The 25,903-nt window shown below is 37.9% G+C and overlaps 2 protein-coding genes across 2 annotated transcripts; one reads left to right on the top strand and one right to left on the bottom strand.

The window, feature by feature from the left end:
• The first annotated feature begins 1,431 nt into the window (after window positions 1–1,431).
• Window positions 1,432–5,132, top strand: LOC127776836 (paired amphipathic helix protein Sin3-like 4). The gene is made up of 4 exons (XM_052303396.1): window positions 1,432–1,606; window positions 2,776–2,899; window positions 4,536–4,616; window positions 4,730–5,132. The coding sequence occupies exons 2-4, from the start codon at window positions 2,840–2,842 to the stop codon at window positions 4,910–4,912; spliced, it is 324 nt and encodes a 107-aa protein (XP_052159356.1). The 5' UTR covers window positions 1,432–1,606; window positions 2,776–2,839; the 3' UTR covers window positions 4,913–5,132.
• Window positions 5,133–5,739: 607 nt separating this feature from the next.
• LOC127776833 (G-type lectin S-receptor-like serine/threonine-protein kinase SD2-5) lies at window positions 5,740–10,165 on the bottom strand. Its single transcript, XM_052303390.1, has 3 exons — window positions 9,942–10,165; window positions 8,903–8,997; window positions 5,740–8,462 (listed from the first exon to the last, which is right to left on the bottom strand). The coding sequence occupies exon 3, from the start codon at window positions 8,457–8,459 to the stop codon at window positions 5,922–5,924; it is 2,538 nt and encodes an 845-aa protein (XP_052159350.1). The 5' UTR covers window positions 8,460–8,462; window positions 8,903–8,997; window positions 9,942–10,165; the 3' UTR covers window positions 5,740–5,921.
• Window positions 10,166–25,903: the final 15,738 nt, after the last annotated feature.

The following is a 25,903-nucleotide window of genomic DNA, read 5'->3' as shown; positions in this document are numbered from 1 at the left end:
GCGGGCAACAATTTAATTTTTGTGATTGTCGTACATCGCCCTGCCCAATTGTAAACTTTTCAGGAATATTTCTTTTAATTACATATGATGGTTTCTCTGGTGAAAAATAAATACTCCTTTCATCCTAGAAGATAGGAGCCATACCCGATGTCCAGATTCAACGTTCCATCTGGTTTTAGGTTGCTATATTCTGGGATAGAGGAGTATATCATTATGGAGCTACACGCCAAGGTCAACACATGCTGTGTTTAGTTGTTTTGGCAAAAAAAATTTTTTACATATACGGACACACATTTAAAGTATTAAATGTAGACTAATAACAAAACAAATTACAGATTCCGCCTGTAAATTGCGAGACGAATCTATTAAGCCTAATTAATCCGTTATTAGCAAATATTTACTGTAGCAACACATTATCAAATCATGGCGTAATTAGGCTCAAAAGATTCGTCTCGCAATTTACATGCAAACTATACAATTGGTTTTTTCGGTCCATATCTAATGCTCCATGCATGTATCCAAACATTTGATGTGATGGAAAAGTTAAAAGTTTGAAGGGAACTAAACACAACCACAATTCAATTTAACCCAGAAAGTTCCAAGGACATTTTAGACCTTTCCATTTCTCTTCTTCTTAGCTAAATAATACTCCCTCCGTTTTAGAGTATAGCAACCATACCCCCGCCCAGATTCATAGTTCTAGAATACGTCCCATCAGATTTTAGGTTGCTATATTCTAGGATGAAGTATATCATTATGGGGCTATACGCCAAGGTTAACACAATTCAATTTAACCCAAAAAGTTCCAAGGAAATTTTAGACCTTTCCATTTCTCTTCTTCTTAGCTAAATAATAATAAAAATAGCAAGTGCATTGTCCAACAACAAATAACCACATATTTTGATAATATCTCTACCCAAATACTATAAACTTATGTGGTGTCCAACAACTAAAATGAATAAGTAGAGTAGGAATGTTAACTTCTCCTCCGTCCTAAAATAAAGTTATTTTTCAGTCATTCTACATATACCAATACAACAATAATACCCCTATTTTAACTACTCCCAATACAACTTTTTTCTACTTTCACAATCTCTAATTTAACAAAAACTGAACTTATTTTGGAAAGTAGTCAAAAAAAAATGAACTTAATATAGAATGGAGGGAGTAGCAAATTTTACCCGTCTTATAATTTTACATCACATAAAAACCATAATAAGATTTTATATAATCTCCTCCCATAAGAATGTTTTTTTTGGGTAATTCCGCTGAACATAGGATGTAAAGGAAAATTTTTTAAAGTTATACTTCTACATCATTAATTTGTTTGACCATACGACAGACAGGCAATCCCTCCTTCTTTAGTTGTTGTTTTTTAAATGCAAAAAGACGGTCACACATCCTTTTCTTCCCCGTGAACCACCCTCCGGCGTTTTGCCCGGCTGCACGTCTCCATCCTTGTTTCCGCCCCCACTCCGCTTCCTTCCATTCTCCTGCCTCCTCCGCCCAATCTTCCTCCTCCCTTTCCCATCCTGCCTCAAAGATAGGTTCTTGACGGGGGAAGGAAAGCTGCTCGCCTCCGCTGCACAGCTCGTCTGCTCGCCTGGTGAGGAAAAATCCCTCTTTTTTCTTTTTCTTTTTTTTTTTCAAGAACCCATGTAGGTGTAGTTCTTTGTTACTGCTTACTACTAGTCCTGAAGGAATGTGTCTGTCTTGTCGAGGGATGCGGTATTGTAAGCCGGTTTAGAGGTATCGCTCTTAGTTTGTACTATCTATTTTTCACTTGCCGTAGAAGCTGCAGAAAAAATGGTACTTTTTGTTGGGGGTGTGATGACTGATGATGGGGTTGGCCGGAGATGTTCCCGAGATTGCCAAACCCTTTTTTTACTTCTTCTTCTTCTTGTGCTTGTTTGTAGTGGAGTAGTAATTTGTAGCTAGCTAGCTTTGTTTCGTGGAATTACCCCCCCCCCCCCCCTCCTCAAGGCTGAACCCGTTTGGGCATTTCTTAAATTTAGTTGTGTTTTTTTTTATTGTCAATTTCGTCACCCCTTAGTTTGAACTGCTCCTTCTCCACCTACTACATGATCTTGACTTTAACGATGCAACCTCTGTTGGAAAATTGAGCTGTCTGAACCATTTCAAAGCATTTAATTTCATATAGAAAATCCACGTCATGCTGATTCAGATGCAATTTTCAGTTTCTTGGTAAAATTTCAGGATCAGTTTTGTATTCGTAGGCATCTTAATTTCAAAACATTTATGAGATTTCCCACCCTTGGGCTATTGAGTCCCCCTTTTGTTAGGAAACAGTCTTGTCCTTCCATAAAGCAAAATTGTTAGTTTTGACTATTCAGAACACTCCTTTAGTTCATAGGCTTTGTCCTCTGCCATTGTGTACTTGTTGAGGAACTACCCTCTCTTCTTCCTCCTGGTGTTAGAGGTGATAATTTTTGGGAGGATTCAGTCATTTCGCTAGTGCTAATTCCTTCAAAATCTATAGTAAATTAAACTATTGAACTTCCTTTTCTTTTTGGTTGTCCATCCTTATTGGGCATCTTGTTTTGCTGACTTATTTTCCCATTAGAAGCTACGATCTCATAAAATTCCATTTTAATTCTGTGAGATGAAGTCTTATGGATGATATTTTCTAAAATGAATAATTCTTATCTTCGATAAAAAAAATGACTTGCTTTTTGTGGAGCTGTAATGGTTTTTAAAATTGTCCACTTTCAGTATCACATTGTAAACTTCACTTTAACAAACTATTCCATGCAGGAAGCATGGAAATTATGTCTCATTAAAGGGAATCCAGGGTCTGGTGTTGAGCTGTCTGGGCTCCATGTCTAAGTGGGAACCAGTCACATTTGAGGAATCTCTTTGCTTTGTCAAGAAAGTTAAGGTGATAAAATTTTTCAAGATTCCTTCTCCAGTTTTCACTCATTTCTGTAGATTACATGTTGTACTTCTTTCACAAGTCATAACAGTTACAGCAATCCGTAAGATGGGTGGAGAAACACCTGTTTCATAGTCAATACATCTGCCAAAATCTCTTCAGTGTGATGGACAGTTCATCATCTGGAGTGCATAGCAAGAAATTTCCTTTCACTCATTTTCAATCATTAGGTGAACTGTTTATCTTGGCTAGTTGTCAGCAATCAATTGAAACCGGAGATGCTTCCATTTCTTAAAAGAAAAAGTTGACAGCAATCATTCGATGATTTGGATCTGAAGCACAAATATTTGATGAAACTGATTGAGCCTACCCCTGTGACAAAAGAATCATTATTTGTTTCGCTGTTTCATCTCCTTCCTTCCAGCTAGTATTAAATTGGCAAATTATATATTTTATCTTGCCTTTAGCATGATAGTTCATGTGCTATATGTTCCTTCATGTGATTTAATTTTTGTGATATATATCTTCTTATACTGTTGTATCATTAGTCCTGATAGCTCTTTACTATCATTTTCTGTTTTCTAGGTTGTAATGTTTTGCATGTAGAGGCCTGTTTGACTCTCCAACTTGGTTTAGCTTTTTAGCAGCACGTAAAACGAGATAAACCATTAGCACATGAATAATTGAGTATTAATTATTACAAACTTCAAAGAGATAATCCAAGAAATGCCATTGACAAGCGTTCAAATCCCAGAAATGCCATCGACAAGTGTGAGTTCCAAGAAATGCCATTGTACAAACGACTTTGTCCCAAAAATGCCATCGCCGTTAGGGTTCCATCCATTCCGCGCCGTTAAGTTCTATAAGATGAACAGTGTATTTAACGGCGTAAAATGAACGGAACCCTAACGGCGATGGCATTTTTGGGACAAAGTCGTTTGTACGATGGCATTTCTTGAAACTCACACTTGTTGATGGCATTTCTAGGACTTGGACGCTTGTCAATGGCATTTCTTGGATTATCTCAACTTGAAAAATGGGTTTATTTGATTTTTAAAAGAAACTTTTATATAAAATTTTTTGTAGAAAATGCACCATTAACAATTTGAAAAGCGTGCTAACGGAAAAGCTAAAGGAAAACGAGGAAGTTGTAGTTTGGAGTCGAAGAAAAGAATGAGGCACATTTTAGGTTGTAACGTTTTGCACTTGTTAGCTGTCAGCATGATCTAGGCAGGCTAGTACTACTACTGATCCATGCTTTTCCTGGAAGGAGTACAGAAAATCCAAGGCAAATATAGTTATTACAACAGATTGGAACATCTGTGATTTAAGTTGGGAAACGAAATATCTGAACTATTAAAAAATTGAAGTCATGAACATTTAGGAAATTTCTTTACTTTTTCAAGACATAAATATTGAATCTCCTCAGTAACTCCTATATGGGATACAGCAGCAATGTACAGTAATAAAAAAAACCAAAGCTAAAGTATTTAGAATGATATTGAGCATATTAACCTGTAGTAAAATTGTTTTATATATTATAGTAAGCTATTGACCCACTAAAGGGATACAATGTTTGCTCAGTCTCTGCTGAAATGAATATTGCAGTGATTCTTGTTATTGAATTGTGTTGTTTATGCAGGCTCGTGATTATGTGTTGTACTTGTCGCTGCTTGATGTGCTCAGTCGAAATGAGCAGATCCCTCTGGAAGCTTACAGCGAGGTACCAGAACTAAAAACCCACCCTTTCTCTCATGAGAAATTTCATCATAGATCTGTAGCTTCTTAATCCATCATAAATCACAATCACTTTGATCCGTTCTGTTTCGAGTGCAGCTTTCACTTCTTTTCCGGGATCACGACGATCTGCTGGAAGAGCTAGCGAAGTTCAGACCCCTTCCTACCCCAAGCACAGTTTATAGCCACAGCTCAGTCTGGCTGCTCTTCTTCCTAATGCCCCTCCTTGTCCTAAGCATTCTCCTCAAGTGCTTCCTTCTTCAACAGCCAGTTGCAAGCTGAAAAAGATCAAGCGTGCAATGTCATGTGATATCTCTGTTAAAAGCCAAAGCGTCTTTGTGGCGATGTCTCGCTGTTTATATTGGAGATATCTCCGTGTACTGATGCAAGGAAGTAGCCTCTTAGCTTGGAAGAGCGCCAATACATGGTAAAAACAGTATTGTTTTGACTTGCTGAAAAAGAAAAATCACTATTCAGGAAATGAGATGAATTGCCCAGCAAATGATGAAGTTGGGGGGGCATGTATAGCATGAATGAGATAGGGCCCAAGAAGGATGAACTTGATCGGTATGGTCTTACTAGTTCATTCAATTCCCTAGGATACCCTTTATCTATACGAAGAAGCCAGGACGAAAGTGTAAGCAAGTTTAGTGTGACGTGCTTTATCTAAAACAGGATTAGGGATCATTTTGATTTAGGACGAAAGTTTCTCATAAAAAGTTTAGATATGACAAAAAAAGGCCTAATTTTGATTTGTAACAATGGCAGGTAGATGAAAAATCTGGAAAGACCATTAATAAATCGACGAGGCTATCCTGCCTATCCAGTTCAGAACGTGCTACTACGCTTGCATGAGTTGACCGATCTAGTTACAGATCACTGTGCCATTGTTATGCCATTTTTTTAATGTCAAATTTCAGAAACAATGACCTCTTGAATACACAAAAGGTTACAAGAATTGTGACTTGAAAATGATACTGAAAGGTCTAATGAAAAAGGCTTTTGTATCATTGCATTTCCTATTATTTTTACTAAGACATAACTACAAAAGGTAATTGTCAAAGGTTTTGGAGACCTTATGTATAAGCAAAAGGGCAACAAAAAAAGAATGGCACCGATAAACTACCACCATAAATAATCAGCAAGATATGTATAAACTACCACCAGAAATGACCAAGAAGATATGTACAATAGTGTGAAGCAAATGATCACCAAAACACTGGAAACTACAGCAAAATTTGCACACTTTGCAACCTAACTAGACAAGGCACTGTACATGGGATTCTTCACATCATCTGGGACCAGAGAGCCTCACAGCTGAAAGCAGAGCATCACTGTTGTAGTCCGACATCCCTGATGAAGTCCCCTCCTCGCTGCTCGATTTGAAGGCGTTTGCGTAGAGCCTGTACCCGATCTGCGACGACACCGGTGGCTGGAGTACCTCGCAGACGCCTTCGAGCATCTGCACAACCTTTGACATGGATGGTCTCTGGTAGAAATCATCCTGGATGCACCAGAGCGCGACCTTGATCGCGGTCTCGACCCGCCCATCCTTGTCATTGTACTTCAGCTTGGCGTCGAAGATGTCCTGAAGATCGCCTTCCTCCAGCTTCTTGAATGCAAAGGAAGGGAAGTGAGCCTTCTCGGAGATCTCCGAGGGATCGTAGCTCTTCCTCCCACCGATTATTTCAAGCAAAACCATGCCGTAGCTGTACACATCACTCTTCTCTGAGATGGCATAGTTGGTGAGCCACTCAGGTGCAAGGTACCCGCGCGTGCCTCTGAGCGTAGTGAAAACATGGCTCTGCTCCCTGGTCATCAACTTGGCAAGGCCAAAATCAGATACCTTTGCGATGAAGTTGTCGTCAAGTAGAACATTCTCAGGCTTAATGTCACAGTGTACAATCTTCGAATCGCAGTCCTGATGGAGGTATGCCAATCCCTTTGCCGTTCCAAGCGCAATGTTAAACCTTGTATCCCAGTCGAGCAGGTGATCATCTTCTTTAGAATGGAAAATCCACTTATCCAGCGACCCATTCGCCATGTACTCGTAGGCAAGAAGCCTGTGTGGTCCCTCAGTACAAAAGCCTCGTAGTTTGACAAGATGGATGTGGTGGATACTACCAATGATCGTTACCTCAGAGCGGAACTCTTTCTTTCCTTGGCCTATGCCCTCCAGCTTCTTCACAGCAATACGACTGCCGTCTGGGAGTGTACCAAGATACACAGATCCAAACCCTCCCTGACCAAGCTTGTTACAGAAGTTGCTTGTCGCATCCTGGAGCTCCCTGTAAGTGAACCGCACTGGTGCTCCGGATATTGTTTGCAGAAATCCATCATCTTCCGATGAACCAGCGTCGTCTTGTGATGGTGGAGGATGCCTCTTCCTCTTGTAGATCCAGAAACCAATATAAATAAGGACGCCTATGATAGCCAAAGTTCCGAGTATAATGACAATAATAATGGTATTGTGCTTCCCACTGCCACTATCACTCCCACCTTTTCCTCTGCTTGATACCTTGATAAAAGATGCGAAACGAGTTGTATTCCCACCTTTGTGCTGCAAGCTTCCGATCTGGTTGAAAAGGAAACAATTGCCTGAAGATTGATCAAAGAACACAGCAACACAAGAGCAGTTGCCTGTACAGGCACTCTTACAACCCGTAAGGTTCGTCTTAGCCGCAGGAGGGAAGAAGTTAGTGCCTACATATCCAACTCCACTATCCAGTTGAACCAGCGGAAACTCCTCGTTCGATTTGCATGCTGATGTAACACCAGGATTGCAGTTTGCAAACGAGCCGAGGGCCGAAGGGCATTGGCAACCTGTCCCACTACTGCAAATGGTGTAAGGACTGCAGTAGGCTGGCATGTCACAAGAGTCTGCCGGAACTGTGATCGAGAATTTACTCTTGCCATTTCCACCCTGCAGCATATAGAAAGCTATCAATCCATCACTACCAAGGACAGCAGACAATGTGGCATTGGCATTTTCTTGCGCGATGACAAGTTGTGATAGAAGGGACCCTGATTGATCATAGAAGGACCAAGAAGCTGAACTGAGGTTTGCAGAGTAGATGCTGTCACCGTTCTTGTTGACAATTATCCTGCTATCCTGCTGTGCAGACCAGTATGGTTGAGGTGTCTCGAAGCCGGCGTATAACATCATGTTCCCAGATTTGATCTGAAGTGTATAGGTCATGTTCTGTACTGTGTTGGACTTGCTCATCAGCGTCATCCCTTCGATGAAATTCTGACCAGACAGAAGAGTGTCTGTCGGATGGCTGAAACTTTGCCAGAGAGGAGAAGAGGCATCTTTCCCAAGCACTACAAGATTGCCAGAGTCCAGTAGTTGCATAGAGGTGGCAGTCCCTTTCCCGGAGATATTGGCAGCCCATACATTGGAGCCTCCTCCTGACTGCAGGAAGGCATTGCCATCCTTGTCGAAAAAAAAGTCATCTGAATGGGTGACAGGAGAGTTAGGATTGGCAGACCAGACTGTGGTAGTAGTGGCCATGTGAACCACTGCAAGAATGTAGAACGTGTTGTCTGAGACATTGCTCGTGACAAAACCAAAGCCAAAGACAGAGCCATTAGAAAGCAGAAATATCCCATCGTTATCAATGTAATCCATTTGCGCGGCAGTGAACCCTGGAAAGAGAACTTGCTTCTGGATACTGCCACGACATGTTATCAATAGGCTAGCTACCGAAATCATCCACAGCATAACAAGGTATGTTGGACTGCTGCGACGATTGCCATGAGCTTCCATGTGCACACAATTTAAGTTTTCCCAACGAACAACCTTCAGTAACCATCCACACATTTGCATAATCTGCAGTGCACAGAATGAAGATTGTTAGAAGCTCTGTTTGGTGAGAAATATCAGACCATAGGCAGAATAAATATAGCTGAGGAGCATACTACAAAATTTATTCAGAAAATTTTGCTAAGTAACTTGATTCTAAATTGCACTGGCAAGCATGCAAGAATCTTATGAGGGGTCTCAAACAGGTTGTTCATGATAGCTACAAATAGAGGATATTCAGAGATGCCTGGTTTTTTCAATGCCTGACAGTAACAGTAGGTTCAAATTAGTGGTGTCAGATTACATGTGAACATTCAGGTGGGCTGCTGGACAAACAACAGTGACTAAGATGATGTCTCAGTTCAGATTTACAAGGATGTTTGAACCTTCAAGAAGGCTTGAACAAGATATGATGATTAATGATATCGATCGATAGCAAGAAACAATTGGTAAACGGAAACCAGTACCTGAATTGGGAACAGTTCCTGATAGAGCTTTCTATTGGTTTCTTGAGCTCCTCTATAAACATTTGATAGCTCCTCCACCGTCTTATCCAGGTTACCTTCAGAAACATGAGAAATGAATGAGTTGCAAGATAAAAAGGCATATATATAAAAAAGAAAAAGAAAAAGGGATTTCTCTCAAAAAGAAATCAGCAAAAGGAATTGATCAGCCCGTGAGCAACCGAATTGCCAGCACCAAGTGTCAAAACAAACAAACTAGAAAGTGGTGGCACAAGTTCCTTTTGACCAACAGCAAAAGGTAAACCACATCCTGCAGAGAAAAACAACCACTTGATCATGGCCAGAGACCATCAGAGCATTATCCACTGCCAAAAGAACAATCTTTGCTTGCACATATGCAGTAACACCTAACATTAAATCGATGGTCAATTCTTCCTTTCTGTTCCCCTTTTCAGTTTCACTTTCAGCTAAACAGGGTCACAAATTCAGACCTGTTTGTTTCTTTATTTCACTCCCTTTATTCTTTTCTTCAAACCCAGACCCATAATTAATCTGAACTGAACTGCCGTGTTTAGGCTCCCTTAGAAGAGAATTCCGGACATCTAAAGATAAAACATAGCCATGGCAGAGGCATCTACATTTTGCATTACAAAGGGGATTCCATTACCTAGTAAAAAGCTACAGAGGGAATTCAGAGTTCCAGACCAGCCAACCAAACAAGAGCTGGATAACCTAGAATTTAACAAGAACCTCATCTTTTTCTTGCACAATTGGAGCCTAACATTACAAAACTCTACTGCAAGGCACACTCGTAATCCGATTCTCCAGAACAAGAATAGCAATCGCCCGGAACAAGAACCAAGAAAGCCCCCCTTTCGCCCACAAAACACACAAATACAGAAGCACACAAATCAAAACGAGCTAGCAAAGAAAGATCCAAGAAAGGAAAATTAAAAACGCAAAAAGAAACAAAGAAACAGCAAGAACACAGGAGCTAGCTAGCTAGCTAGCTAGAACGAGCGATGTAATCGGGGAGGCTCACCTGGAAAGGGTAGACGCGGCGCGACGCAACGCTACGAAGGCGAGATGAGACGACGGCTGAGAAAAAAGATGTTGGGTGGATGGATTTGGGTAGGAGAAAGAGAGGAGGAGAAGATAGAGTAGTACACTAGACTAGCCGAGCAGAGGCAGAGGCAGGAGGAGGCAGGGTGACGAAATGGTGGGAGAGGAGAGAGTAGCAGTTGGTGAGCAGCAAGAGGGCAGTAGGAATTAAAACGAGCAACAACCTACCTGCAAGTGGTATTGGAATTCTTCATTTTTCAATGGGTACCATCCTTCTCTCTCCACCTCTCAACCAGGGAGATTATTCATCCCTCTACCTTAAAAATATACTGTACTTAACTACAAGACGCGTAAAAATAAATACTTCCTCCGTCCTACAATACTTGTCGCTTTGAGTTTTTTTTAACTTTTAATCTTTCGTCTTATTCAAAAATTATGGAATTAATAGAGTAAATTACACCCATGATGTATCAACTTAGCAAGTGGGTGTAATTTGGTGTAAGAACTTGAGAAACGAGCGTTCTAGTGCATCAACTTCGCAGGTATGTGCAGTTTAGCTAAAAAATTTTATAAGTGATTGTATAAATGTAACAACTTGTAAGATACGTACGATTTTGATACAATAAGATAAGAAGTTATGCGACAACTTAATTATTTGGAGCACTTTTTTATGCATATTCAATTTTTAAGTTGTTATTTTGACAATATACTAGCGTGGATTTGCATATAAGCATATTTATATTTTTATTCTAATAACTAATAACTAAAAGTCAATTAACTAGATGTAGAAATTATTATATTTCGGTTGAGATTTAGGAATGTGAAGAAAACAAAAATTCTTAAAGGTAATTGGTTGTAAATTGGATATGCAGTATAATTCTTAAAGATAAAATTCAATATTACAAGGTAATATCCGTATGATTGCTATGTAATGGCATATTGATATCGTGAGAAAAACTCACCTAGCATATGCTTAGCTTAGTTGATGCACCAAAATACTAAATTGTCAAGTTCTTGTACTAAAACGCACCCACTTATCAAGTTGTTACACTCGAACGTTCAATTCTCAAGTTCTTTCACTATATCGCACCCACCTATCAAGTTGTTGTACTGTGGGTGCAATTTACTCGAATTAATATTTGTTTTGTTTATGATTTGCTTTATTATTAAAAGCACTTTAAGTATTACTTCTCTATTTTTATATTTGCACTAATTTTTTAAATAAGACGAATGGTTAAACATTACAAGAAAAAAGTGAAAGGGACTACTAATTTGGAATGGAGGTAGTAAAAGTTATTATTATTACCTTACCGTTTAGATCATATCATACTAAAAAAATACAATACAGACACTAAATAGAACCAGAGATCTCATGGTGTAGAATTTTGAAAGGAATTTAGTAGAGTTGTGCTAGTTAAGTGTGCATTTACGCTTTACATTATCAAATTGCGTCCTGTATTTTTTGAAAAAAGAATAGTTTATTTATTACTAATATTATACAACTACCTTCATTCTGAAATATAAAATGTTTGTTAAATACGGGATTATAAAAATGGTGGAATTGAAAGGTTGTGATTGATTGAGAGAGTGTAATTTCGAGATAAAATTTGAAGCATAGATGTTATATTTTGGGACGCTGAGTATAATAAGGAGCAGTAGTACTGGAGTATTTGTTTAGCGTGTACGGCCACACTGTGAGCAACAGAGAGATCGCAAAAGATGGAGAAATTTATATATGCATTAAAAAATGGATACGGCCACGCTACGTCTATGTTGATGCTGCGAATTGTTTATAGCACGGAGTGTTCGTGATGTGTTCGTGCATTAATTAATTTTTGCAGGCCTTCCTCCAGATCCCATGCTAGCTAATTAAACCCATGTTATGTACCGCGACTTCCTTTCAATTTTAATCGTCATCGATTGGAACTTCTACGCGAACGCCGCATATATCTTTTAAGAAATGATGATGATACTATATGTACAGTGGTATAATCGTAAGACCTTTTCTACGGCGGTGATTTTACCCATGTAATTTTTTTTTCTTCGGATATGCCCATTAATTAGTACGAATCTTTCAGCTTATTTATATTTTTTCTTATAATAAAGTGTTTTCACGTTATTTTTAAAACTTCAAAACAGGCAAGCATTAGTGCTGTGGTACTGTACAGTCGTGTGATTATCACTCAACTGACAAGCAATTGAGTTCGGGCAAACATAAATATCCATACATACGTGAGTACGTATTTAACAGGAACTTAATAAGAAGACTAGCTATATTTATATTATGATGTCACATTTTCTTAAAAACTTCGTCAAATCATTTTTACACTATAAATTACCTATATTTACATTATAATTACACTGTAAATTTTAAAAATTACAACATAATTGCACAATAAATAGTTGAATTGTTTTTTTTCTAATACACACTGTATAAGTGATGATGAACTAGGTACCGATCTTCGGATAGTTATTGATAATTATCAATTTGGCGAAAATTTGACACACATGATCTGGCTTCCGATTAACAAGATTTGAGTCCTACAATCGTAGCGCCACATCTTCTCAAGTTATTAACCGTGTAATGCCCGGTTAACCTTGCCGAGAAAGCTAATCCCTACATGCAAATCGAAAAAATACAAGCAAGAATAAGGTAGTTTGCAACTCAATTGCATATGAATGATTACACACTCGAATTTAGGATTTCACAAACCGAATAGCGATGAAACTGCAATTGCAAAAATAATTTAAGTGAAACCTGACACTAAACTATAATGGCTACTGAATAGATATGATTAGGGAAGTCCTAGAGTTAGTCCTAAGGCACCACCCCATTGGGTTTAATCCACGAAACAATTACAAGGTCCAAGATCCAGATTAGACTCAGATTGGGTTAGGTACGTGGATTGTTTTGTAGATTCCCGGTAGCTTGTAGGTATTTTTACTTGGGACCAAAACTCTGAAAGTAGACTCCACAAACTTTCCAACAAGTACTCATGAGCTCTGATATTCCTTCTAGCTAAATTAACGTCTAGCTTCGTTTGAAATTGATGTTGTTAGGAGGTTCGAATCCAAATCCAAAATATGTAGAACTTTATATCTATTGACAAAAAGTGACATGGTAATGTTATATCTTGCCTTCTATCTAGTTTGGTCCTCAATCAACTTTGTTCAAATATATAACACATAAATCTCACATATGAAACATGCACTTTTGGTTGATAAATACATAAGATAGTCATGATAATAAATACATAAGGTATCAATGGTCATATTTGAGCTAGTGATGTCCTCATACATGCATCCGTAATGGTGTGTGCATGTGTATTCTTTTAATTAGAAAAATATTTATGAGTTATTTTTCTTGATTCATGGAAATCCCAAAAGTATTTAGTTTCTATAAGGGCATAATAGTATTTTGAAGAAAAATCTATCGGTTAACTAGCGTATATGGATGAAAATGATAGAGAAGATATGAATATTATTATTTTTTGTGTGGGGGGGGGGGGTATCCGATGAAAACTATTGAATAGGTGAAAACTCGTGAAAATCATACCTAAAAGTTTCGTAAATTTATAAAACATTACTAGAGGTGCATACATGAAATACATTCTCACCAAATCTCAAATTCATACTTAACTTTATTTGAGAGTAAGATACTATCCACCCAAAATTTATCTTTTCTCTTCCTCGAGTTTGGATTTGAGATTTGGTATAAATATATTTCATGTCTATATCTATCTCTAAGTAAAATTTCATGAATATAGAGAAATTTTATGCATAGGTTTTAGGGGTTTTTACTTATTTGACCAATTGAGGGAACACCAGTAAAAGATTGAATTGTAAAGTTTTGAGGTCTCTAAAGAGAATTTGTTTTTGAAGGAGGGAGCCGGATAAAGAATAATTTATCTATTTAATAAGGTATTGTCTTACTTACATTTTCTTTATGTTATCTTAGATTTGATTAATGGCAGCGCATTTAAAGTTATTTTTTCTGTTTACATTATTGGCTTTTATTGCCTTCAATGTTCTTTGATCATAAAACCTATTATTTAAAATTTATTTGGATGAATTTTTATACGTCGGAAGTAGAAATTATTTTAGCAACTAAATCTAGTCGTGCACATGTAAATTTTAAATCCTACTTGGATACTTTTAAACATGCCAGACTGAAGTTTAGACTTTATCATTACATGCATTCGAAAATCCCAACTAAGATAACGAAACCAGAACTTATAAAATTAGTGCCGATTCATTAACTTCTCACTGACAATCAGTTACAAAATATTTTGCACTTAGCACAAATAGACAGTACTAAAGGACTGATACGAAAACACGCCCTATGTTCGCCCCGGATACGCACCTAGTCAAAATTTTCAAAACTTTGAGTATCAAAATCTATGCAAATATTCAGATCATTGGAATTATTTGTGTATGTTTGCATCAAAATACTTCTGTAAAAACTGTACATTTATTACATGTTTATAAAAATAAATAAATCCAAAACAGTATGCATGGGTCCAATACTCCAAATGCATTTTGTAAACTCTGTCGATGAATGGATAAAATAGCTATAGTAAGCTCCAATTGCATTTTGTAGTAGTTACACTAGCATTATCTGTTGTATAAAATTAAGTTATGGAAAAAAAAACAATACTCCCTCCGTCCCATTTTAAATACGAATGCAGGTTTCTATGTCCAACGTTTAACCGTTCGTCTTACTTGAAATTTTTAGATTAGTATTTTTTATTATTATTAGATGATAACATATGAATAATGTTTTATGCGTGATTTATTTTTTAAATTTTTTATAAATTTTAAATGTTTGACATAGAAAAAATCCACGACTACGTTTAAAATGAGACGGAGGTAGTATCAGAAAAGTACAGTACTCCAGGCACTCATGTTTGGGAATCATGTGTATAGTTGGTAGTTTGGTACTGCAACTGCACAATAAAAATTGCAAGTAATCTGAGCCGTTCATATTTCAATACAACGCTCCACATTCATTGCTACAAAATATATAAACTAATATGTTTTTTCCATAGTAAAATGGTGCTACGTTGATACATTTGATCTGGATCCTAGCTTTCTCATCACAGCAACTGCACCGATCGATCCCTCGTGTTATTGTAGGGTCCTGTTGGTTTGAGACGGTTAGAAAACGATAAGCGAACAAATGATAAAAAACAATAGATCAATCACATAAGACATGAGATTTAACGTGAAAAACCCTTTCAAAGTAGAAAAAACCATGGGCGCCAGCCAGCAAAATATCTTCACTATATCTAGGGTGAGGTTACAACGCCGCACGGCGGCTTACTAGAGGTATATATATGGTGGAACCCTAAAAGAAATGACGCTCTGGCACAAGCCTCCCGGCGACGGGCTTCCGCTCCGCTACGGCAGAAGCTGGCCTTTATTAAATGCAAATGAATTTGGATCACAACTCTCAACAGAGCCTTGAGAGATGAAGTTAAAAAAGACACACACACACAAAAAAAAAAGTCTAATTACAGAAAATACATCTTGCAATAAATTCGTTCGCTGTTCAGAAATCAGAACTGGCTGGCTGTGGCCGGCCGTCCGGCCAGCAGCTGCATATGCTGCTTGTTTTGGCCTCTTGGATTTGCCTGGAGAGAGAGCGGTTTCTTGGCACGCTGGCGACGTCAGAGGACCCGTTTTTCCCAGATGGACTGCCCCTGCAGCCCCAATCATGGACAGGGATGCATTTGTTGTTGCTTTCATTTCATTTTAGCCCATGTTTGAAGCTTCGCTCCTGGCGTCGCCTTCGATCGATCGGTCCCTCTCGGCGTCTTTACCATACCCACGTCACTCTGGATCATTGCTCTCGATTAAACTGTTTTTATCTGCAGCTTAATTTCACCCTTTTTTTTTTTCTCTTCTTTTCTTCTCCATCCTTGATCAGGCTACTTGCTGGCATAAGATTGTTTTATTTGAAAAAAAGACTTAGGGCTAGTTTGAAATACAGGATTTAGAAAAAAAGTGAATAAATAAATAAAATATATGAAGGAATAGGATGTCACTCTATGGAATTTTATAGGATTCTGAGACAAAGGAATTTTATAAGAAATTTCTTTGCATGGTTCGCAGGAAGTAAACATGAAAATTTTAAAAGAAATTGCTTGAGACAGAGACGGGTGAGATATATATAGAGAGCACGTATTGAACTTCTCAAATGAAATAATTAAAAACATAAAATTTGATCTCATGTTTATTTTCTCATGGAATTTGGGGCAAAGGACCATAGGAATTTGGGCATGCTATTCATTTGTTCCAAAGGGCCTCCTATGAAAATTTTCCTAAGGATTTGAATCCTCCAGAAATCTAATGAAATACCTTCCATCCCAAGGAGCACATGAGCATAATCAAATGTGATGTTTGAAAACAGCGCATCGTTGACCTTTATATTATACATGCCCGAGACCCTGTTTAAGATAGCAAAAATAGATGGATTGATGGATTATCGGAATTTTGTAATAGCTATTTATAAAATTAAAACAAAAAAAAATATATTTTTTACACGAAACACAGTTTGGGAAGCGTACAGAGAAAATCTAAAATCCATAGTCAGAAAAGAACAGGTCCTCAAGCAATTCAAGTTGGATGTATCTGTATGGCTCCTCCAAATGTAGGCAAAATCTCTTAAACCAAATATTTTATATCGGTCTATATATATATATATATATATATATATATATATATATATATATATATATAGCGTGTACCTTTATTACTTTCTAAGATACATATTTTAGTTTGAAAAAATCTTCAAGATTAAACTTTGACTATTAATTTTCTCCTAAAATATATTAATTATAGCTATTAAACCATTACTGTTTGCAAATACCTTGAAACAAGTTTGTTGATATGAATAAATTTTATACACTAATTGTACCTACAATTTGTCTAATCATTGATCAATTAATGATGTTCGATGTATTGAAATCAAAACATTCCTTATGAATATCAATGGAAAGAGCAAATGACTGTTGATTTTTATGTTATTTCTACATCATTTGAAGTATGATATGTAAATTTCTTTTATATCCAATTTTATCTATTCTATATTTTATCTTTCAAATACATATAATATATCTATTATCTACCACTGATCAAGGTTCTGTCAATGTCCCGCCTGTTTACAGTTACTTGGGGAGAGATTTAAATTTACAATCGTATAAACTCATTTATAATCATTGCAACATATCTACAACTATAATATATTCTTTTATATATTTACCACATTAGATCCTCACATCCCTTGTTCCAAAGGCTCCATAGGCCACAACCCCCATCGATTATATTATGAAAAAAAATCCAAATAACCCCCTAAACTTTAGATAAAAGTCCGTCTAACACTCTGAACTCTAAAATCGCACATTCAACCCCTAAACTTCACAATAACGTTTATATAACCCCCTAAGATGGTTTTACATAGTGGTTTTTATCTATTTTGTATATAAGTTGGATGAGTTTGATCACATGTCATACACTTTGGACATATATACTAAAATTTTGATTTAAATCTTTCTTTTTTTTTTTGCTCCTCATTAGCTCCCACTTACAAACAAGTATCAATATAATAATAGTATGATATCACTGTAGGAATAAATTGGTAACTTATAACCGATGATATTGAAATATATGTTATATTATTTATTTAAAATTATTCGTTTAAGCTTTTAAAATATGCAAAACCATCATCCAAAACCACATTAGGAGGTAATATGGATGATATGGCAGGGGGGTAAGATGTACAGTTTTAAAGTTTAGGGTGCTAGACGGACTTCCATCTAAAGTTTAGGGGGGGTATTTGGACTTTTTCTTTATATTATTCATTGCGTAGGAACCATTTTTTCTTTGGGTTAATTGGATATATGCCATTAAAAATTTACCGGTTTTGAAATATGCCGTTAGTATTCATGTATTTAGAAATATGCCATTATAAGTTCACACATATTCATTAAAGATACCACTAAGATGCATTTCAAGAAAAATTAGACCAAACTGCCCATTTTCCCCTCTTCTTCCTTCTTCCCCTTTCTCCATCCAACTCTAGCTTCTCAGCTGCGCGTCGGCGGCAATAGTGACGATGCGGCGGCGCGGTGGTGAGCGGCAGCAGCAGCCGCGGCGCGGTGACAGCGGCAGCAGCAACAGCAACGTGGCGGCGCTGTGGCAAGTGGCGGCAGTAGCAGAGGCGGCGCGGCGGCGGCAGCAGCCACGGCGACGCGGTGGCGAGCGGCAGCAGCAGCAGCAATGTGGCGGCTCGGCGGCGAGCAGCGGGCTGCAGCGGTAGCAGCGGAGGAGAGAGAGAGAGGGGTAGAAGATGGGAGAGAGAGGTAGAAGATGAGGGTATTTTCGTCCAATACATGTAAAATATGTATCTCAGTGGTACTACTAAGATTACAAAGAAGTAGTAGTGGTATCGTTATAAATATGTAAATAGTAATAGTATATTTTTAAAACCAATAAATTTTTAAGGCATTGATCTAAGAAACCGTTTTTCTTTCCCACCCTTACCGGCCGCTCCTCACGCCCCTACTTAAGTACTGAGTGAGTGTAGATGAACTACAGAAACCAGGTTTTGTGGTACGGGATGATGCATATATATGTCTACCTCAAATTAATTTTGAGAATTGTACTCCTACCACACACTAACTCTAGCTATGTTCCCAACGAGTTAACAAATAATATAATTTCTCTCCATGTGGGGCAAACAATCAAACATAAGTCAAACTAGAAGAGTCACAAACAATTCGTCAAAAGCAAAAGGAACCGATATATACAGAACCATTATTCTATACTTATCGTGGAGTACAAACACGCTAGCTATTCTCTCTTCGATAGCTTTATTTTGGAGAAAAAAAAGAGTAGGTCATTTTTCATGGCTTCAAAGGTTCTTCAGGCTAGAAGACATATGTTCACACACTCCGAGATGATACTACATGTATTATTGCCAAATTAATTAACCATTTCTTCCCACAGAAAAGCCCCCCTTCCCTAGAAACAGCCTCCTCTCTCTATCCATAGGGAAAAAAAACAATATTATACATTTGTACACTCATCACCCCCAGCTATTGGGCACCGCTTCACCATCGTCCTAGGTACTAAACATTGTTAATTACCACTACATGAATGGTAGATAGATCTGGATTAATATTTCAACACATCAGTACAAACAAATCTCGTGATTAATCTATTATTTTAGTTAGGCACATGGCAACTCTCTCTCATATTTTTGGATCTTCCTACGTTGGCTAGGTCTACTACTCGGTATAGAGTGGTGGTGGCCAGGTAGGAATGCGTGCGTGAAAAATTATAAAATCTGTTGCTGTTGCTGCAAATTCCATCATGCATCCTTTTGGTTGGCTTTTTGGAGCCAGTGTTTCAAAAGGCGATGAGTGTCCACTTATACTTGTGACTTTGTCAATTGCTGATGCTTCCTTGGTAATCACAAAGCAAAGACACTCCAGACAACTTCTTCTACCTGGGTTGGTTGGTTCATATTATTGTACTGGATGAGTACATGGTTGGACAAAGTTTTAGTCTTTGGTTAGATCTGAGGTTTGGTGTACCTTCAATTATTTGCTTAAAATTAGTGGACTAGCTCTCTTTTTGTTTTTGAGAAAAGGAGAGAACTGCTGTTAGGCAATGCCAGACAGTAAAATTTTATATAACTGAAGAGAGAGTTCCGAACTTTCAATATTTACAAGGAAAGATTTCAGAATTGATAGTGCCAAAATAACATGAACCATTGTTAAATAGTGGCGGAAACCAGAGACACTAATCCTATTGAATAGCGGCGGAACCAGAGACACTAATCCTATCTTCCTACATAGTTGGTACCCACTAAGAGACATTTATACTCCTATAAAGTAAGATATGCAAGAAGCCACATCATCAACAATTTTAAGCCATTAGATCATATTAGTAAAAAATAATAAACATTCGATCAAGATGTTACTTATTCATCCAATTCAATCATTTATTAGTTATCCATTCACCTTCCATTGCTCCACCTCATAGTCACACATAGCATTGTTACATATATTGTGCATAACACCATGTTTTCCGAATTCAAATTATTGTTTAATATGTGTGTTTTATTTTATTATGCATGATAAGATAGCATATAATTATTAGGTATCGTTACCTGAATTTTATTTTCATAAAAAACTTGAGTGAAGAGTATGCAAATTGCCTAACTATAACGATACCCATATTGCGCATGAAAATGATATTCATATATTATAACAACTAGGAAGAAAACCCGCACAGATGCGTGGGCAGTTTTATGAACGCAGTGCAAAAAAAAAAAGGTCATATCTCACCATTTATAAGCTGTGAAATAGATTGTAGACTTTAATATGTTTAAGTAATTAGGTTTTCTCCTAGGTTAAATAAAATCACTTTTCCCCTAGTTACATGTAAAGTTACATGTAAGAGTAAATTTCAACATTAGTGATCTATTTTAGTTTGATGTAACAACAACATGGAAAATTATCACAAAATTATAAATTTTACGTGATATTGTGCTACAGTTGTCACCTACATATTCCTGTAGCAGCATATCATGTATAAGTTGCAGTTTTGTGATAATTTCCTATGCTATTGTTACAATAAACTGAAATAGATCACTAATGTTATAGCAAACTGATAGTTTTGTCAATATAGTTGCATTTTTTCTAAAATTTACTCTACATATAAATTTCCTTGTTGTCGCTTCAACCTATTATCACTGTGTAAAACCAAGTATCTATTCATAAATGAACTACTTAATGTACTAATAAAATAAGCTTAATACATCATTAATACACTGAAATATCCACTACACGTAAGTGTTGTTTCGTGCCTCACCAATTTTCAAATCTATATATAAATATTGGCCATGTTTAGTTCACCCCTAACTTCCAACTTTCCATCACATCACATCACATCCAAAACTTTCCTACACATATAAACTCCCAACTTTTTTTCCAAACTATCAACTTTCCCCAAACTTTCAACTTTTTTCAAGAACTAAACACAGCCATTGTAAAAATACCACTTGTACAAATTAATAGGATAACATCATTAAATTTTAACATAAATGCTTCTCTAACCGGTGAAGCCGATTATAGCGGCAAGACTTTCTTTGTCTGTTGCCTTGAAACATGGGTCCCATATTGATATAGTTGTGCCCCTCTAGACCAACATGGAGTTCAATTTTAATGCCTAATTTACTATCACACCCTTCTGAAGTAGTGCAGTAAGTAGTAAGTTGAGCACTATTTGTGACGGTGGTCTCCACTAGGACCGCCTTAACTCAACCATATGTATGCCTGTGCTATATTTATAGCAACATAGCGAACTATGTTGTTCATGTTTGATGCCCTTCATGAAAGGAAAAAAATAAGATGGAGGTTATGAAAATAATGTTTTTTTAAGTTTTGAGTAGATTCGTGGTATAGAGTAGAAAACATTACTAATACTGCAATTTGAAAATGAGTGAAGTTATAATTTGACGGTACTAAAAAATTTATAGATAAACAGACATACCACTATGATAATTGCCAGAGCACCATATTATTATTTATATTTTAACAAATATCAATAGTTTAGCGCTTGATTCAACACTTGTTGTTGATAATAACACGAGACACCTTTACTAATTTTAATAATATATTTATTTTTTCAAATTTATTAACAATAACTAATTTGTGGGAGTATATGGTAGATTCTTTTTTTTATTTTTTCTATGATGCTATATACGTATATATTTTTTTGGTTTTATCTTTTTTGGCACATGGCTTTATTCTTTTACCGTAACTCCGTAAGTATGTGGGTTCTATCTTACGTACTTTACTACTCCTTTTTTATATTCTCCCTCGTATGTATATGTGGAAGGTATTAGTATTAGACATATACATCTAATCTAGTAATCTAAATGGGTCCATCAATTTAAGTAAAAATTAACGGTACACACATATAGATATCTAATCTAATGGTTTAAAATAACGGGTCCACTAATTTAAATGAAAATCGACGGTGAGATTAAATAGTGCCACATGGTGGTTTAGGAGCATTTATAGGAACGCCACGTGGCGTTTTGAGAGTGTTTATAGGAAGTTTAATGGACTTTTAATATATAATAGATACACAATGATGCTTGCAAAAATAAAGTATGAATTGTATTGTAATAACATAAGGCATATATAAATCCACATTATCATATATTTTGTATATACATAGAGTTACACTTAACCATTTAAAACTATGATTTTGTTTGAAGATAAAACTACAAAATCCGCGGCAAAGACGCGGGTGCCAACTAGTACTGTTACCTAGAAGTCAGTAGTGTTAACTTCTTTAGATTTTGCTAGAGCTACAGTAAATGCACAGCAGAATTTCAAATCATAGCTGGCCTCCCCTTGCCTCCGCTCCAACCATCAAGTACTTTGAATTTCATATCCTCGTTCATGCTGTAATAAAAATTATATTTGAATCAAAGGTACGAAAAATTTGTATGCGTATATATTTATTATGAGAATTAAAAATAAACATGGCATACTACAAAATTTCACCATGCTATTTTTTTCTCCAAGCTACTACATCTATCTCAAAATAAGTTCATTTTTTCCACCAAGAAATCGCTAGCAGCATGGCCTAAGGTGTGTAGGCCAAAAGAAAAGAGTGGACTGGGAGTCATTGATTTAAGAATTCAGAATAGGGCTCTCCTGATAAAGCACCTCCACAAATTCTACTGCAGAGCAGATATCCCTTGGGTGAACTTGATTTGGTCCACATACTACCCAAATGTTGTCCCTCAAGCTACGAGAAGTTGTGGTTCCTTTTGGTGGAGAGACATTTTTTAATATGATGTTTTGTTCAGAGGAATTGCTAAGCCCGTTCTAGGATCGGGATCTGATTTACTTTTTTGGATGACCAATGGGAGAGTAGAGTGTTCTCCTCTAAATAACCAAGGCTATTCTCGTATGTTAAGCACAAGGACGATTCGGTGGCCCAACATCTAGCAAGAGAACCACAAGATCAATTTCACCTGCCGCTCTCTCAACAAGCTTACCAAGAGTATAATTTGATGTTAAGTGAAATTCAGTCGGTTACACTTTCAGATATCAATGACTCTTGGCAGTTCATCTAGGGTTCAGGAATCTACACCTCTAAGAGATTTTACAAGCTCTCGTTCTAGTCTCTAACTCCCCCTGTGACCTTTAAATGGATCCGGCAAAGCAAAGTCACATGAAAATTAAGGTTTTTGGTTGGTTGCTTCTCATGGACAGAGTGAACACTAGAGACTTGTTGCATAGAAAACATTGTGCTCCCTTGGGCGCGTCGATTTCTTGCTCCTCATGTCAGGAGAACGCTAGAGAAACCAGGGAGCATTTGTTCTTTGACTGCGACTTCAGTAAAGGGTGTTAGAACAAGTTGGGATGGTACTGGAACACTTCTTTGGAATTTAATCAAATAATACATACTCAACACTCCTCTTTCTCCCAACAAGGTTTCATTGAATTGTTTCTTCTGGCGGCTTGGAACATCTGGAAGGAGAGAAATGGTCTGATCTTTCAAGGGATTCAGCCCTCTGTGACTAATTGGCTGGCCAATCTCAAATTGGATCTGAACCAACATTTAATTAGGTTCAGGGAAAGCGATCGACCCATAGTGCAATCATGGATTGATCATTTGTAATCTTCTGTTTTTGCTTTCTTTTATCTCTTGTCCCTCCCTTTTCTTCTCTCTTTGTAAATAATTTTGGTTATTAATTAAAATCATACCGTGGGGGCCTCCCTCACTGTTTTTGGGTCAAAAAAAAAGTTCATTTTTCACCCAACCCATATATACCAATACAAACTCAAAAAGACTAGAATATCCCTACTTTATCAAATCCCAATGCTACTATTATTAACTACTTTCACAATCTCCGATACAATGATTACTCCAAAAATTAATAAATCTATTTTTGGTGCAAATGAGAGGAGGCAAAACTAAACTTAATATGGGACGGAGGAAGTATCACTACTACATAATTGATTTTCCTGGATGCCACCCCATTTTGTTTCCATGCCGCACGGAAAAATAGGGGAGCGAAGCCGGGTCGTCGCCCGCACACAAAAATCAATTTTCGAGTGTGGGTCACTTAACAGGCCTGCACGCGAAAATAACCCTATTTTTGCGTGCGGGTCTCCTAATCCACCCACACAGAAAAATAACCTTTCCCTCCCATCCTATTTAAAATAATTTAACTTCCTTCTCTCTCCCCCGGGCCCCTTCTCTCCTCTCTCTCTCCCCCTTATCTTCTCACCCTCCTTCTCCTCCTCTCATTTTCCTCTCTCTCTCACCTTCTTCTTCTGCCTCCTCCACAGGTGGGACGGCGGTGAGCTCGGCGGCGGCAGGCGTAGGCGGGACGGGCGGCCCACGGCTCCTCCCCTCCCTCTCCCCTCCCATTCCTCCCCGGCGGCGACGGGAGCACGCGGGAGGCAGATCCAGCGAGCGGGCGAGCGACGACGGGTGGCCGTGGCTCCTCCCCTCCCCTCCCCTCCTCGGCAACGGTGGGAGCCCGCGGGCAGGGAGGCGACGACGGGCGGCCCGCGGCTGTCCCCGCACGGATCCGGCGGCCGGCCGCCCTCCCCCCGCCACAGATCCGTTGCGGGAGGCCGGCGGGAGGCGGCGCCGCCGCTGCTGATGATGATGACGAGGCATGCGGCGACGCCAACGATGACGACAACGAGGCGGGAGCGACGGCGATGACCCGATCTAGGACTGTTTTTTTTTTGAAATTTCATTTTTTTCGGTGTTTTGTTTTTCCGTGCGGACGGCATAAGCAACCACACACGGGCGCCACCTGCACGCGAAAATCGTGACCAGTCGGGCCGAAGCTCCGCACGCAAAAAATTCGATCGACCGCACGGAAAACGCTTTGTGTGTAGTAGTGTATAATATTAACATGATTACTGAAACAGTATATGTGGAAGGTAGTATTAATCCTAGTATAGGAAAAATGAGATTGCACAAGAAGATATATGCTAGCTAGGTTCTAGAAGTATCAAAAGTGATTAGATTGGAACTACCATAGTAGAATAATTTACATCATGTTTCTGACCAAAAAAAAATTCGCTTAACAGTGATCTGATCCGTGGGAGGAGCACACATATATTCATGCTCATAGTAACACCCCATTCATATCAACACTAGCCAGAGGTTGTAGTAGTAAAAATATTCAATTTGCTTGACCTATTGCGGATGCATTGCCAGAGCTGACCGATTTACTTCGTTTTCAAAGAGTCATTGCAAATCAGATTTGCATCCTTTTTCTTCCCGGAAAGGCAATCAGCATCGAGTACGTACGTAGTACTAGTTGCATCTTTGAAATGGAAGAGACGGCTATTTGATCTAGCTAGCTTTAAAGAGTCTTTAAGGTTTGAAAGTTTAGAAGCATGGCCACACAAGTAACCTTGCTCATCACGTACTTATAATTTCTTTAATCAAGGTCGAGAAAACGGGCAACTTCTTCAAATTGTAAGTACGTACGTGATGAGCAAGGTTACTGCAGTGATCGGTGACTGTTTTGGGCTGATCAAATTATAATTTAAGGATGCATGATCTAAGATTTCAGATCTCAGATCATTAACTTCCATTTAAATCGTACTACTAATTTCGTATAGTTGGGTCGTATGTTGCTGCTGGGATGGAAGACAGTTAATGCATGGATCCATGGGGGTCAATGACGACATGTGTCTTAATATTGGTCGTCGTTTGCTTTAATTAATCCGAGCTGGATGTAGCTAGCTAGGTCAACTATCATTAATGAAGAAGCTATATAGGCCCACAGCAGCCAGTATAGACACAAAAGTAGCTATGTGTAGGCTAGCTAGTTTAGCGTGTGGTAGCATTAATTTGGACGTGATATATAGACGGTTC

Source organism: Oryza glaberrima, chromosome 6, assembly GCF_000147395.1.
Source record: "Oryza glaberrima chromosome 6, OglaRS2, whole genome shotgun sequence".
NCBI classification, from domain to species: Eukaryota; Viridiplantae; Streptophyta; class Magnoliopsida; order Poales; family Poaceae; genus Oryza; species Oryza glaberrima.
The sequence above is the reverse complement of the archived record's forward strand: the minus strand, read 5'-3'. Positions and strand labels throughout refer to the sequence as shown.